The 14,361-nt window shown below is 38.6% G+C and overlaps 1 protein-coding gene across 4 annotated transcripts in view; it reads left to right on the forward strand.

Annotated features, from left to right (window-relative positions):
• Window positions 1-14,361, forward strand: part of LOC147708140 (geranylgeranyl pyrophosphate synthase-like) — a 268,827-nt gene that overhangs the window by 135,001 nt on the left and 119,465 nt on the right. For 3 of the 4 annotated variants that reach the window (XM_086925315.1, XM_086925318.1, XM_086925316.1), the window contains exon 2: window positions 8,764-8,868. In XM_086925315.1, the coding sequence (XP_086781441.1) occupies window positions 8,799-8,868 (70 nt within the window). In that variant the 5' untranslated portion in view covers window positions 8,764-8,798. Of the gene's footprint in view, window positions 1-8,736; window positions 8,869-14,361 lie in introns of those variants that run through there. The other variant, XM_086925317.1, reaches the window with a different exon arrangement.

The following is a 14,361-nucleotide window of genomic DNA, read 5'->3' on the forward strand; positions in this document are numbered from 1 at the left end:
AAATAGTACTCATTATTTCACCGCATTCTGCTCCACACCTGTCCCTATTCGTGAATACCTCACATGTAGATCAGAGTTTGTTGTATACAAACTAAAATGCACATGCAATCTGGAGTACATTGGAAGCACTAAACTTCTGGTACACCAACGGATTTTGCAGCACATCCGTGCAATTGTCAATAGCGACAACAACTATCCTGTCGCGAGACATTTTAGAGCTGTCCATGACAAAAAATTGAGGGATCTCGAATATACAGTTTTGTGCTCAGTACCTCAACCCGGACGGGGAGGTGATAGGATGAAACTTCTTCGGCAGAAAGAGTCTCATTTAATTCTGGCCTTAGACACCAAGGCACCGAACGGTTTAAATTTGACCGAAGACCTGAGCAATTTTTTATAAACTGTACAGTGTCAGGTTTTGTTGCAACCTCTCTGCATATCATGTTTTGTGTTTTCTGATGTGATGTAGATTATCACTGAGTGGTCGGCCGGCTGGTCTGCCTACATTTGTATATACTTTGTTTAGGTGTTTCTTTCCATTTATATATAAATATTGATTATGTGAAATTTGACACCTACTTGCAAAGTTTCCTGTTGGATTATCTTATTTTGTCTTGTCAGGCATATTCCTCTTTAGCTGTGACTGTTTTTTATATCATTCTTTTATACCTTCCCTATCACTATTTCCCCTTGATTTTCTTTTGCTTTCTCCCAATTTTGTCTGTTTTATTTTGGTTGATTTCATTTCATCTTTAACATGTTGCTTTGGTCCCATGTTCACTTATACAATTTGTGAGTTATGCACTACATAGGATGTGATGCTCAGTTGCTTATTTTGAGTTCAGCTAGGCTATGGTAATTTTGGCACTATGTCATCATTCTCTTGTATATGTTTATATGTTCACCATAGCCTTAATAAGGGATATTTAGACACTTGCCGATATTGTCCTTTGTAAATACATTGTCCCCTTATGTAAATCATCCCTATGTAAATAGTATTATTACTGGTTACATTCAGTGCGTTTAACTTCATGTAAACATTTGTGACCATGAGCGTTTTAGTTTTCATTTTTGTTATTATTTGCTTGCTACTTCGTTTCCACATTATGGTTGGTTTCAGTCCATCCTTTGTGTTTATTACCTGGAGAAAGGCGTGTAACATTAGTGGTGTTTATTGGAGCCCTTTGTTTATGTTTACTACTTAAACTCTTGTTTGTTTCTGGCGCGCTGTGTGATCAAGCTCTCTTGTAGAGTGAAACGCGTCATCCGTAATAAAGAAATGTCTTCCCTGTTTTCCATCGTGGAATTACTTTGCTGAGGCTCGAGTCAACTGCTGGTGCATTGGTACTTTGAGGTCCCGACCGCTGGTTCCATTATCTTTGCGGAATCTGGACTGTTTGCTTTACATATATATATATATATATATATATATATATATATATATATATATATATATATATATATATATATATATATATATATATATATATATATATATATATATATATATATATATATATATATATATTCACTGAAAAAACCATAGGTTTCACACCAGTTATAGTTAGGAATTAGCATTTAAAAAACCTATTAAATTCACTGACAAAACCAGTTATAGTTAGCTGGAAATTTTACTGATATAAAACCAATGAAATTCCACGTTATAGTTAGTTGGACTCACTATAACTTGCGCGCCTGCAATGCACTGCTGATGACGTCACATATTACATCACTCATGACATGGTCAGTGACATCACTCATGACATCACTGATGACACCATCCAGTGAATGTGTGTCTTTCTGAAAAATAAATTTGTTTTATATATGTATTTGTAAAGGTCGATGGAAGAATAAATGTTTAAATAAGTGTGTAAATGGATGTTTTTTTAAAAAAAATTGGTTGGGTAACTGGCTTATTATGTGTATCTTAGTGAATACATATATTAGCGAGTATTGTTTAGATATTTAAATGTTTGTATCAGTGTTTCTCTTTGTGTATAAGTGGCTACAGGGGTTGGTGACTGACTCACTGTTTGTATGTGTTTTGAAGACAGCATATGTGCAGGACTGTATGGGTGGATTAGTGTATATATGTGTGTGTTAGTGAGTGAATGACTGTCTCACTAGTGTCTTCATTAGTAACGACATATGTTTTAATCTAGTATATGTGAGTATTGATGTATATAAGTGAGTATAGTATATATAGTGAGAGATTGTAGGAGTTCCTGTTTAAATAAGTATGTGTTTCTATAAGTGATTGTTTAAGAGAGTAAGTATGGGTAAGTTTCCTTAGAAGTAAGGTGGCAGTGTGTGTATAAATGTATATGCAAATAAATGGATGTTCAATAGTTTATTTGCATGTGTGAGTATGTGTGTGAGTAACTTTTGGATGATTGCTGATGTGTAACAGGATGTATAGGTGTATCACTACATATGATGAGTGAGTATATATGAGTGACTATATAGAACTGTTGGTGAATGAGTGGATGTGTATATAGATGGTGGAATTACTGAATTGGTTGTTGTTACTGGTTTGGGTATCTCCATTTTTTTGAAAATGTTTGTTTCTATTTTTGAATATGTGTTTCAAGCATTACATTACACTGAAATTAGGTCTGTCACTCTGTCACAAGGATGGTGTCATCAGTGATGTCATGAGTGATGTCACTGACCATGTCATGAGTGATGTAATATGTGACGTCATCAGCAGTGCATTGCAGGCGCGCAAGTTATAGTGAGTCCAACTAACTATAACGTGGAATTTCATTGGTTTTATATCAGTAAAATTTCCAGCTAACTATAACTGGTTTTGTCAGTGAATTTAATAGGTTTTTTAAATGCTAATTCCTAACTATAACTGGTGTGAAACCTATGGTTTTTTCAGTGAATTTCAAAGGTTTTTTAAATGCTAATTCCTAACTATAACTGGTGTGAAACCTGTGGTTTTTTCAGTGAATTTCAAAGGTTTTTTTAATGCTAATTTCTAACTATATAAGACCTGAAAGCCCACCAGGAATCTCCAGTATGCGCCAGGGGACTGCATTGCAGAGAGGTGTAATGAAGCCACAACCCTTTTTACACCTCTCTGCAACGCAGCCCCCGTGCATGTTTGAAGAGGGGAAACTAATTCCCCTTGCATACTGGGGGCCCCTGGGGGCCTATTAGCCCACCTGGAACCTCCAGTATGCGCCTGGGGCTGCATTGCAGAGGTGTAATGAGACTATGCCCCTTGTTACACCTCTCTGCAACGCAGCCCACTGCCGCGTTTGCAGAGGGGGAACTAATTCCCCTTGCATACTGGGGGTCCCTGGGGTCAACTAGTCCACCAGGAGCCTCCAGTATGCACGAGGGAGCTGCATTGCAGAGAAGTGTAATGAGGCCACACCCTTGTTACACCTCTCTGCAATGCAGGCCACTGGCGCCTTTGCAGAGGGGGGACTAATTCCCCTTGCATACTGGGGGTCCCTGGATCATATCTGCCCAAACACCAATATTCCGAACGATTGTAAATGACTTTTCTTGAGAAACATTTGGATTTGGATTATCATGTCCTATACTTTGGAATTTTTGAAAGACTGACTTTGAGGATGCTATAAATTACTCAAGTCTGCCCGAATTGTGTGGGTAAAATTGATACCTAGTCACTTTGAATAGGAATATACTTATGTCTCGTCTAACATTTGGAAGAAATATCTAGTTATATGACAACGGGATACCGACATAACTTGAAGGAAATAAGAACGCCCTGAAGAAGTTCTGTTGTACAGAACGAAACGTTTCGGCTGGCTGTGGTACATAAACTTAAGGAAAATAAAAGCATTTGAATATACACCAAGATTCAGCGCTTCAATAAGTACTCTAAGTGATATGATTTGATTGGACTCATTGTGAAAGTGGTGCTGTGCCAAACTTTGGAATATTCTCCACTACTCTCTACTACTTACTCTCTCCCACTCTCTACTACTCACTCTCTACTGCTCTCTACTACTCACTCTACTACTTACTCTCTACTACTCTCTACTACTCAGTCTCTACTACTCACTCTCTACTACTCTCTACTACTCACTCTACTATTCACTCTACTACTCTCTACTACTCACTCTGCTACTCTCTCTACTGCTCTCTACTACTCTCTACTACTCACTCTCTACTCTCTATTACTCACTCTCTACTCTCTACCTCTCTACCTCTCTACCTCTACACCTCTACCTCTCTACCTCTCTCTACACGCACACATATAGACATATATGCATATATATATGTGCATATGCATTTATATATATGTATGTGTATATATAAAAAAAACAACTAAACATTTTTTTTTCTAATCAGCTACTTTTAAAACTGTCATTCTTTTTCCCCATGGTACACTCCCCGGTACGCTTACCGGTGCGCGTACCGGTGCGCGTACCGGGCGCTCACCCCGCGAAAATCCAAAAATTTTTTTTTTTTTTTTTTGCCCCGTGGGGCCCTTTTATGGCCCCCACATCAAACCTAGGGGGTCAAGGGGGGTCTACTCTGCCCCCTTATGGTCATTTCCCCCTTTGTTTTGGCCACCTCTTGTGTCTCGATCCTACCGAGACACAAGATGGCGGCCGCTCCGGACTGTTTAGAATGTTTACAGACCCCCCAGAGCCAATCAGCTTTCTCCGCGCAAGTCGCGGTAAGCGCCCGGTGCGCGTACCGGTGCGCGTACCGGAGCGCGGCTATAGATATATATATTTTTTTGAACCTTAATTACTCAAAATCCACTGGAGCACATATCTTGAGACATAGCAAAGGCACATCGGGCTACCAGTCCCTACAATTTTGCCAAGTTTGGTGGAAATCCATTCAGCCGTTCGGGCTAAAAGTGAAATCGACCGCCCTATGGAAATTAACATGGGGAAAACGCGTTTTGGGACCCCCCTTTTATCTCGGCCCCCGCTTGATGAATCCCCCCCAAACTTTCAGGGAAGGACCGGACCGCCATGAGACCATTTTCCTGAAAATTTCAGGCAGATTCGTCAACCGGCGCCAAAGTTATTCAAAATAGAATGTTGAGATTTAACATTGAAAATTATCCTAACTATAACTACCTACTGGCGACCGCCAGTAGGTAATATATATATATATATATATATATATATATATATATATATATATATATATATATATCGCTCCAAACTCCACAATGCTCGTTCTCAGCAAAGGAAACGTAGAAAACTGACTCCACAAATTTCTTCGGTTGCAGGTTAAATATTTATTTTCTTTTTCTTATTTTAAAGTGCAAAGTGCTGTGCCATCCAGAAAAACACCATACGCGTTTCGGCGGGCTCCGCCGCCTTGCTCACCGGTATTAATCATTGAGTTCCCCTCTTACATTTTAAAAAAACACACCCTCAGAATTCAACTTGGTCATCACATTTGCTTAGTCGAAATAGAAGAGAGCATTTAAAATTACACAGCCTCGGTAGTTTCGAGAAAACAGACTCTCATAAGGGCATGATGTAGGTGAAATGCTCGTATTGTGATTATTATATCTGAGCAGACTATATCCATGATCTTAATCGGTTCTAGTGGTTAAAATAGTCCATGCTATGGCGTCAACCAACTGAATAAAATCACAAATCAAAAAGTTATGATAAAATGCAATTAATATAACACCAGACAAAGAGCTAAAAAACCTCCTAAAACCACTAAATTAGTGTGTAGCTATAAATATCTGTAGTTAAAAATATATATAAACACTTCATTTCGGATAGCAGTCATATCATTTCATTGAAATTCTATTTTTTTACACTACAAATCTGATTCCATGGTCGCTTATATTAGAGATAATGATGTAAATCTTCACAAATATTCATCCCTCTTGGGCTCTTTGTGTCCAACTCAAGGATGTATTTAGTTTCTAATTGGTGTAGGATTTTTCCTCTATTACCTCCCCTTTTATTCGGTAGCACACTGTCTATTACATAATATTGTAGCACGTTAAGATTTTTTTCGTGTTGTGACTTGACATGTCTGGCCACCGGATACATTGGATCAGAATTCACGGTGGCCCTAAGGTGCTGCAAAATTCTGCCATGCACTTGTAGCTTTGTGCTGCCTACATATTAAAGCCCGCACACGCATTTCAAAACATACACGGCGTAATCTGTTCGGCACGTGTAATGTCCCTTGATTTCAATGGGTGTGTTTGAAAATTCAATAGTATCGCATTTCGTGTTAATACCGAATTTGCATGCCCTACAAGTGCTACATTTCATAAAACCATTTTTCATTGTAAGCCAATTGTCTTTGTGAAACATCTCTGGACTAGATTTCACCAAATCGCTACTCATGGAATAAGCTTTCCGAAAAGTGAAGTTTGGTTTAGAGCTTAATACACTATTTAAAACAGTGTCAGTCAATACTATAGGCCATTGTGCGTTAATGATCTTTCTTATTTTTGGAGATTGCCTGCTGTATGTAGTAATAAATCTACATGGGTTCTCTGTTTTTGATGATTGAGTACTCTCATCTGATACTTGTAAAAGAGAACTGGAGCAACAGGTGGAAGTCAAATTGGACTTGATCAAAACAGATCTATCTTTTGAATTGGCCTTGCTCATAGCCAGGTCCAATTTTTTCACGTCATAACCACTAAGCATGGGCGCAAAATCCGTTCCGCTCGCGGATTTTGTGGATTTTCCGCAAATTCGCAATCTGCGAACTCCCGCGAATTTGCCGAAAATCCGCGAGCGGAACGGATCCGGGGGGCAAAAGTTCAAGCTTCAAGCTTGTAACTATTTTAGAATGGCGCCCGCAAGCTGCGAGCGCCATTCTAAAATAGTTACTAAGTTAGCTTCAACAGGAAGCACTAAGGTGCTCGAGTTTAACTGAATTCGAGCACCTGCTTTATTTTATCTATTAGTGCTTCCTGATGAAGCTAACTTAGTAACTATTTTAGAATGGCGCTGTGAATTTTGTGGATCGCGAATTCGCAAATCCGCAAATTCCCGAATTGCGAATTCGCAAAATTCACCCATGCTTAAGAACCACGTTCCATTAATCTACATTTGGTGGATGCTTTTGCTTCCTTCAATGCAATTTCCGTACTACTCGCTCTGCGAGCCCGCAGAAATTCGCCATATGGTAGACTGGCTATTGTGTGGTGTGGATGGAAACTGCTGGCATGCAATAATGTATTGCCAGCAGTGGGTTTTTGGTATAGACGTGTTTCTATTTTCCCTTGCTCGATGTACACTTCAATATCAAGGAAATTGGTTGTTAAAGTATTGATTTGGGAGGTAAATCTGAGATTTAAACTATTGGTGTTAATGATCTCAACAAAATTGGTAGCTTCATCCACAGACCCCTTCCATATAATAAAAACATCGTCAATATACCTCCACATTTCTACCACATGTTGTTCAAACAGTGTCTGGTGTTCCTGCTTGAGGACATGCTCCTCCCACCAGCCTACATGCAAGCATGCATAACTGGGGAGAAGCATGCCCCCATAGCCACCCCTTGTTTTTGTCGATATATTTTACCATCAAATAAAAACAGGTTATTATGTAGACACCAATGTATCATGCTTAAAAGCATTTTGTTGTGTTGATACAGTTCGATGTTCCTGCTTTTCAAGTAGAATTCTATGGCATTGAGTCCATCTTGATGCTTAATACATGTATATAGGGAAGCAATATCCAATGTTAAAAATAAATATCCTTCACACCATTTCATGTTCTCCAATTTGGATAGAAAGTCTCGTGAGTCCTGTAGGTAAGATGGAAGTTTAACTACAAATTCTTGGAGAAAATAGTCTACATACCTAGAGGTATTTTCAAACATACTATTGATGGCTGAGATAATTGGCCTTCCTTGCAATGGTTCCGTACCTTTGTGCACCTTAGGTATTAAATATAACTTTGGAAGGGTAGGATGTTCTTTAAATAAAAATTTGAACTCATCTTTCGAAATCAATCCTTACATTTGGCATTTCAGATCATATATATATATATATGTGTTTTTATATGTTTTTATATATATATGTGTGTGTAATAACACAAGACATGCGTGGTAATGGCATGCGTGGCAGTGTGACATGCATCCTAAAACCTGTGTGGTAAAGGCATGTGAGGTTCCAGCATTGTGATAAAGCTGTTTTCCTTATTGGGGGTCATGCAATGTGGAGTGATGTGCTATTTGTGATGAGATGTTGTGAAGTTTGATGTGATGCATGTTTTTTGGTGTGGTATTGGATATTGGGAGATGCAGTATGAACAAAGAAATGTGTATGATGTGTGGATATGCTGCATCATACAGCATTACATAACTCAAAGCGTTATCTACAGTATTATATGGTAATTCTGAAGAGGGATAAGAATGTAGTCAGTAGTAGCGATATGTAAACCCCTGGAGTTTGGTGTTGGTCCAATCTGGCATGGTTATTTATACATTTGGCAGCCAGTTTTATTGTTTTTACCTTTGTTCCTTGATTTCGATTGAGGCTTCCTTGACACAGGCTGTTGAAGAAGTGGGGTGGGTGGTGACTTTTATGGGATGGCTCTTTACTTTTTTTCTTCAAAGAGTCCAATACAGAAGTACTGGACTTTTGGGATAACTAATGGTATCATGAGTTCCTCCTTCTAATTGATAACTTTCGAATATTTGTGTAATTTAGTCATAACTGCTTTTGAATTTTAACAGAGTGAGATTTATACGTTAAGAATTCATATTTGTGATAGGCATTAATTCTTTTACAGGACAGTTGCTTTTCTTTTCTTTTTTTTACAGGTGAACTGCTTTAGAGTGCTGAAAGTCTACACATTATGCAAGACATAGAAGAAACATCAAAAAGGATCTTGATGGCACCGTACAAGTATTTAATTAATTTACCAGGTATGACGTTGCTGATCAGCTAAACACAATATAATTGTGGAACTTTATTTGATGACCTGTTGTTTCGCAAGTTATGAGGATGCCAGCGATGTTTTAAGGCATGGGCAAAGTGGACAATTGCCCAGGGCCCTCACCTTCCAAATGCCCCATGGGAAGGGGAATATTCTGTCTTCCTCCACATTCTATTTGCTGTCAAAATGAAATCAAGAACATGGACCGGAGAAGTAGGTTAGGTTAGCTATGGACTGAGCCTCCTTTTGAACTCGAGAAGAAAACAAAGAAAGTCCATCCGTACATCAAGAAATGACTATTCTTCCAGTTGTTGCTTCTTGTTTGTCATGGAAAACAATGAGTTTTCTTAAAATAACCTTCACCCACCAAAATGCCCCTTGGTGGGATGCTTCATCATCGGGTTCATCCCGCCCCACTGCTGTGAGTTAAAAAATACCTGGCTATATGAAACCTAGACTTTATTACTTCCTGTAGCTGGTATTGTTAAAAATGGGGAGAGGAGAAATGTACACAAAAATGAGTGGTTTTCTCCCTGGTATACACGTTTCAAGCCTTCCCCTAGGCTTTTCTTCAGGACCAAAGTGATGGATGCCTTTGTCCACTCTTTTATAACCTATTTGGTCTCCTAGATAACTATCAATGATGGAATGTGTATATAGACATGCATAAATACAATACCTAATCAGTATATTGCTTCTAAGCAATCTGGAAAGATAAAGTAAAACATGACATTTAATCATCATTCAAATTCTATTAGGAAACCACTTCACCAAACTTGTGGAAGGTAAGTAGAAGTGATATATTTTTCACTCGTGCACGACTGCTCGTTATTGTAATATGTGAGTGCTGTGCTGCCCTGCTTTTAAAACAAACGAACAAGACAATAAAATACATTTAACAAAAATCACACACTCTATATGAGCTTCTTTCATTTAGATCAATAGAAAAACTCCTAATTCCGATGCTCTCAATGTGTTTTTAGCTACATAAAACCATAGAGTGACTCGATGTGTCTGGCTAGATAAAACATGATAGAGAAAGAAAGTGGGGGCACCTCACGTAGATCCGTTCACTAAAGGCCAGCATATATTCCAAGAATACCCATGCGAATTTGGCTGTGACTGTATCTGAGTAGTGAAAGTATCACAGTCACCAGGCACCAACAAGAAATGTTCCTGTTGTTGTGCCACAGTATGGTCAACAATAATTCACACCTGGCTGTCGTAATAATAAAAACATAGTGATAAAAAAAAGTTTACGAATGAACCTACATTAATACACATAATACGGTTCCTAACACATTTATTCTCGAAACCGATACGTCTAAACAATTTTGACGCCCTCTGTGTGTAAATAAACACCTTTCAAATTAATTATTTTGATTTGCATTATCATTTCCAATTTTTTTTTCTAAAAAACCAGGCCCACATCTCGATCAACTGCCCCGAGGCAAGGCTTGAACCGGCATCTGCTGAAAACAAAACCAGGAAGAAGTGCAACCATCTGGGGGCCATTTGAAAGGGTAGAATTCCAGGATCTGAGTACACGCGGATGCAAGCAGGAAGTCGCTGGTTACTTAACCGGACTACAGCAACCAAACAGTGTAGAGGCAAAGTGTGGTGGCCGGAGACGATATAAGGCGGCCGTTCCCTGAGTCATGCAACAGTTCAGGAATGGATCCCCGTTCTGCGACTGGTCTAATTAATGGGTAATAAGTTAGGTGAATGTGGATGCAGCGTCCAGCGATCCGCTGCCCAACTCCCGGATGAATACGGTATTAAGCACAGGAACGGAGCCCGGTCCTGGCTTGGAGCGTGGAAGTAGGACAAGTTCTTGGCGAAGCAGGGTCCAGCGATCCACTGCCTGACTCCCGGTGTAGGAACTGTGGGGAAAACAAAAGACTACCGTCAAGGTCCGTTGATCATGGAACGGTGCGGCGATCTGTTCAGTAGATCGCGGTCTGCAAAGCTGCTGGATGGCCATTAATGGTTCCCCATTAATTAGACCACTCCCAGAACGGGGATCCGTTCCTGGACTGTTGCATGACTCAGGGAACGGCCTCCTTCTATCGTCTCCAGCCACCACACTTCGCCTCTACCGGATCCTACCTTCGTTCTCCCATGGCAGATCTGGGCTCAGTAACTGTGCCACTACCCCGATCACCTTCATCAATCGGCAACCCAGTCCTGATGAAGATCCTAAATCAATAGGATCGAAACGCCGTCGACCCACAACACAGCGCGACTCATGGCGCAGTTCTCCCTCTGGTTCCTAAACCAATTGTAAACATCCATTCACCAAAGAGGAACCATTAACTCTGTATATATTGTGTTTTTCATTGTTGTCCTTTTGCGTCCTTCGCTGTTTTCCACCCATATGTCACTTGCGCCGTCACTGTTCGTCTCACTATTACGTAGCGCACACAGCCCCCTTGGGTTGCCCACCGCATTAATTTCCTTCCAGTGCTGATATCTCAAATTGTTTATTGTCTTGTTTTTTATGTAAATATGCCTTTAAATCTATGATGCTATATGCACTTCTAAATCAAATTGAAACTCCTAGTCTATCTTTTTTCTATGCCCAGATCTTTTTTAATGTCTTGTACATACAAACTTTTCTGTTACCAAAGTGAATCTAAACACATTGAGAGCATCAAATTAGCAGTTTTTCTATTGGTCTAAACAAAAAAAGCTCATTTAGAGTGTGTGATTTTTGTTAAATGTATTGTTCTTTTGTTTTAAAAGAAGGACAGCATGGCACTCACATATCACAATAACGAGCAGTCGTGCACGAGTGAAAAATATATCACTTCTATTTACCTTCCACAAGTTTGGTGATGTGGTTTCCTCAATATAATTTGAATGATGATTAAATGCCATATTTTACCCTATCTTTCCAGATTGCTTAGAAAGAATGTACCGATTAGGCATTGTATTTATGCATGTCTATATACACATTCCACCTTGATAGTTATCAGGGAGACCAAATAGGTTATAAAGGGGTGGACAAAGGGATCATCAATTACTTTGATCCTGAAGAAAAGCCATGAGGAAGGGTTGAAACATGTAGACCACCGAGAGAACCACTCATTATAGTGTACATTTCTCACCTCCCCATATTTAACAATACCTGCCACAGGAAGTAATAAAGTCTAGGTTCCAAGTAGCCAGGTATTTTTTGGCTCATAACTTTCCTTGATCCTTCCACTCTCACAAATATACATAGTAATCACTTCACAAAAGTGCTCCCACGTCTCCGTCAGTCGTAGTACACGCCATAACGTAGCGGGACGGGAAGAACCCGATAATGAAGCATGCCATCTTACCTTTCCCAGAAGTACCAAATCATACATCTACTCATCAGTGGGGTCTATAACACTGTGCGTTACTTACAAAACACTTCCATCCTACTTCATGGATCGGTGAGATTCAAAGGAGAGCTGCTGTATCATAGCAGAGTGTCTAATTTAAAACTAAATATTTATACTATTTACACCTGCAGTTTTAATGAGTTTTACCATGTTTTTTTATCAACAAGACACTTTATTCAGACACACCACCATTATAGTCGATGAATCTGCTAGTAAAAAATTAGGCATAGGAAAATACAAGACCAGCTTAATTCTCCATTTATCTAATTTTATTAAAAGCAAAGTTTAGCATGTCTAACAGTTTATTCGCTTTATTTGTTTCTTTATTCAAAAATTGACTTTAAAGGAGAAAAAGTCTTATCTCAAACAGTTATATTCATTTATTTCAGAGATTCAGAAGTAGACATTATTATTTAGATTTCAGAAAACAAATATTAGCAAAGACAGATAGTTCCCAAAATTCATTTTCTCCTAACTTCCCTAACTAATAACCTCAACTAAAGCTTAGTTCTCACTCAAAGAAATAAAACATTTATTCAAGAATTCTTACATCTCAGGAAAATCAGCATACCGACAGCCTCTCAGGAGGAAATTTGGAAGAGAGTTTTCTCTTAAGGAAAATCAAGACTTTTTATACCTTTTTCACTAACTTTATCTATCTACAAAAGTAACTATCTGCACAAACTCAAGTTCTGATTGGACAATTTGAGGGTGGATGAGCATCACCTCATCATCCTAATATTCAGCTGAATTTTAAAGAGTCCTTTGTAAGAGAAAGTCTTTGACCTAGTCACATCCTCAACTAGCTACTACAGGATCCTTTTCCACTATCAGTAACTCAAATGTTCATTCTTTTGGCAGTCTTCAGGACTTCCAGGGCAAGTCGTCCTTGAACTGCTTTCATTCAGGCACAGGCAGCTCACATTCAATCTCGGCCTTGGGCTGCGCATGCTCAGTTCATCTTCTATTCACAGTTAATAAAGCAGCCATCTTTTATTAGGCCTCACGGGCCAGAACGGGAACTATCATAGAAACAAACACAAATAAATGTTAATTATTGAAATATAGCCCTTCTGTTTACCTCCCCCCATACTAAAGATTTCCCTGTTAGTTGTTACCTAGCAAATAAGCAACATGTATGCGTGATATACTCACCTAACTCCATGTTTTTGCCACAAAATTCACAAACAGAAAGCACATTTATGCCGCTTTTTGATTAGATTAAAGCTTTGCATTAATAAACAATATGACAACATTACTCAATTAGTCAGTTATAGTTTTCCATGCAAGCAGATTAGTATTCCCATGTGTATTTGTGTGTGCATTCTATACTACGTTGATTAATTTTCCAAACCACACAATAATAAAAGTTACAGTTATAAGGAAATGACTTCACGAGGGTATACAAAATTGTGTTTCTCCACCTCGCTCCATCAACTCCCTCCTTTGGTGATCTTATCACCTAATATCTCCCAAAATTTTGAAAATGTTATCCAAACATGTTTCAAGTTCTTCAGATTAGTACAGTTTATACTCTAGTATCTTCTTCTCTGGTTTCTTCAAAAACCTTTTCTCGAAATTCTTTCATTTCAATATCATAGTTTTCTCTTTCTCTTCCTCAGTTTTCTTGAATTGCTTTCTTTATTGTCTTTCTAGCATTCCTTCTTTTTCTATATATGCAACATATTCTTAACATCAAAAACACTAATGCTATTATTGTTACTGGAATTAGTATCTTACCTATAATTGAACTACCTATTTCTTGAAACCAATGTTTAACTGCTGAAAGACTTTTACCAAGTCGTTCAAGAACACCATCAACCTCCAGTGGTTCAATTACCTTAATCAACTGTGTAATGTTTGTAATGTATTTTTCAATATTTTGACTTTTGTTTGGAATGTAGGCACAACAGTGCTGCACCTTCAAAATTCCACAAACTCCTCCTTCTTTTGCCAATATTATATCAAGAGCAAGACGATTTTGCATCACCATAGCTCTCATAGCAACCATTTCAGTATTTACCATTAAGAATCCACCTGCTGTGTTTGTTGACAAACGATCTACTATCGTTGATAATCTTCGAATTCGGTTTGCATTAAAAGATATTCCC

This window comes from Lissotriton vulgaris, chromosome 6, assembly GCF_964263255.1.
Source record: "Lissotriton vulgaris chromosome 6, aLisVul1.2, whole genome shotgun sequence".
NCBI lineage: Eukaryota > Metazoa > Chordata > Amphibia > Caudata > Salamandridae > Lissotriton > Lissotriton vulgaris.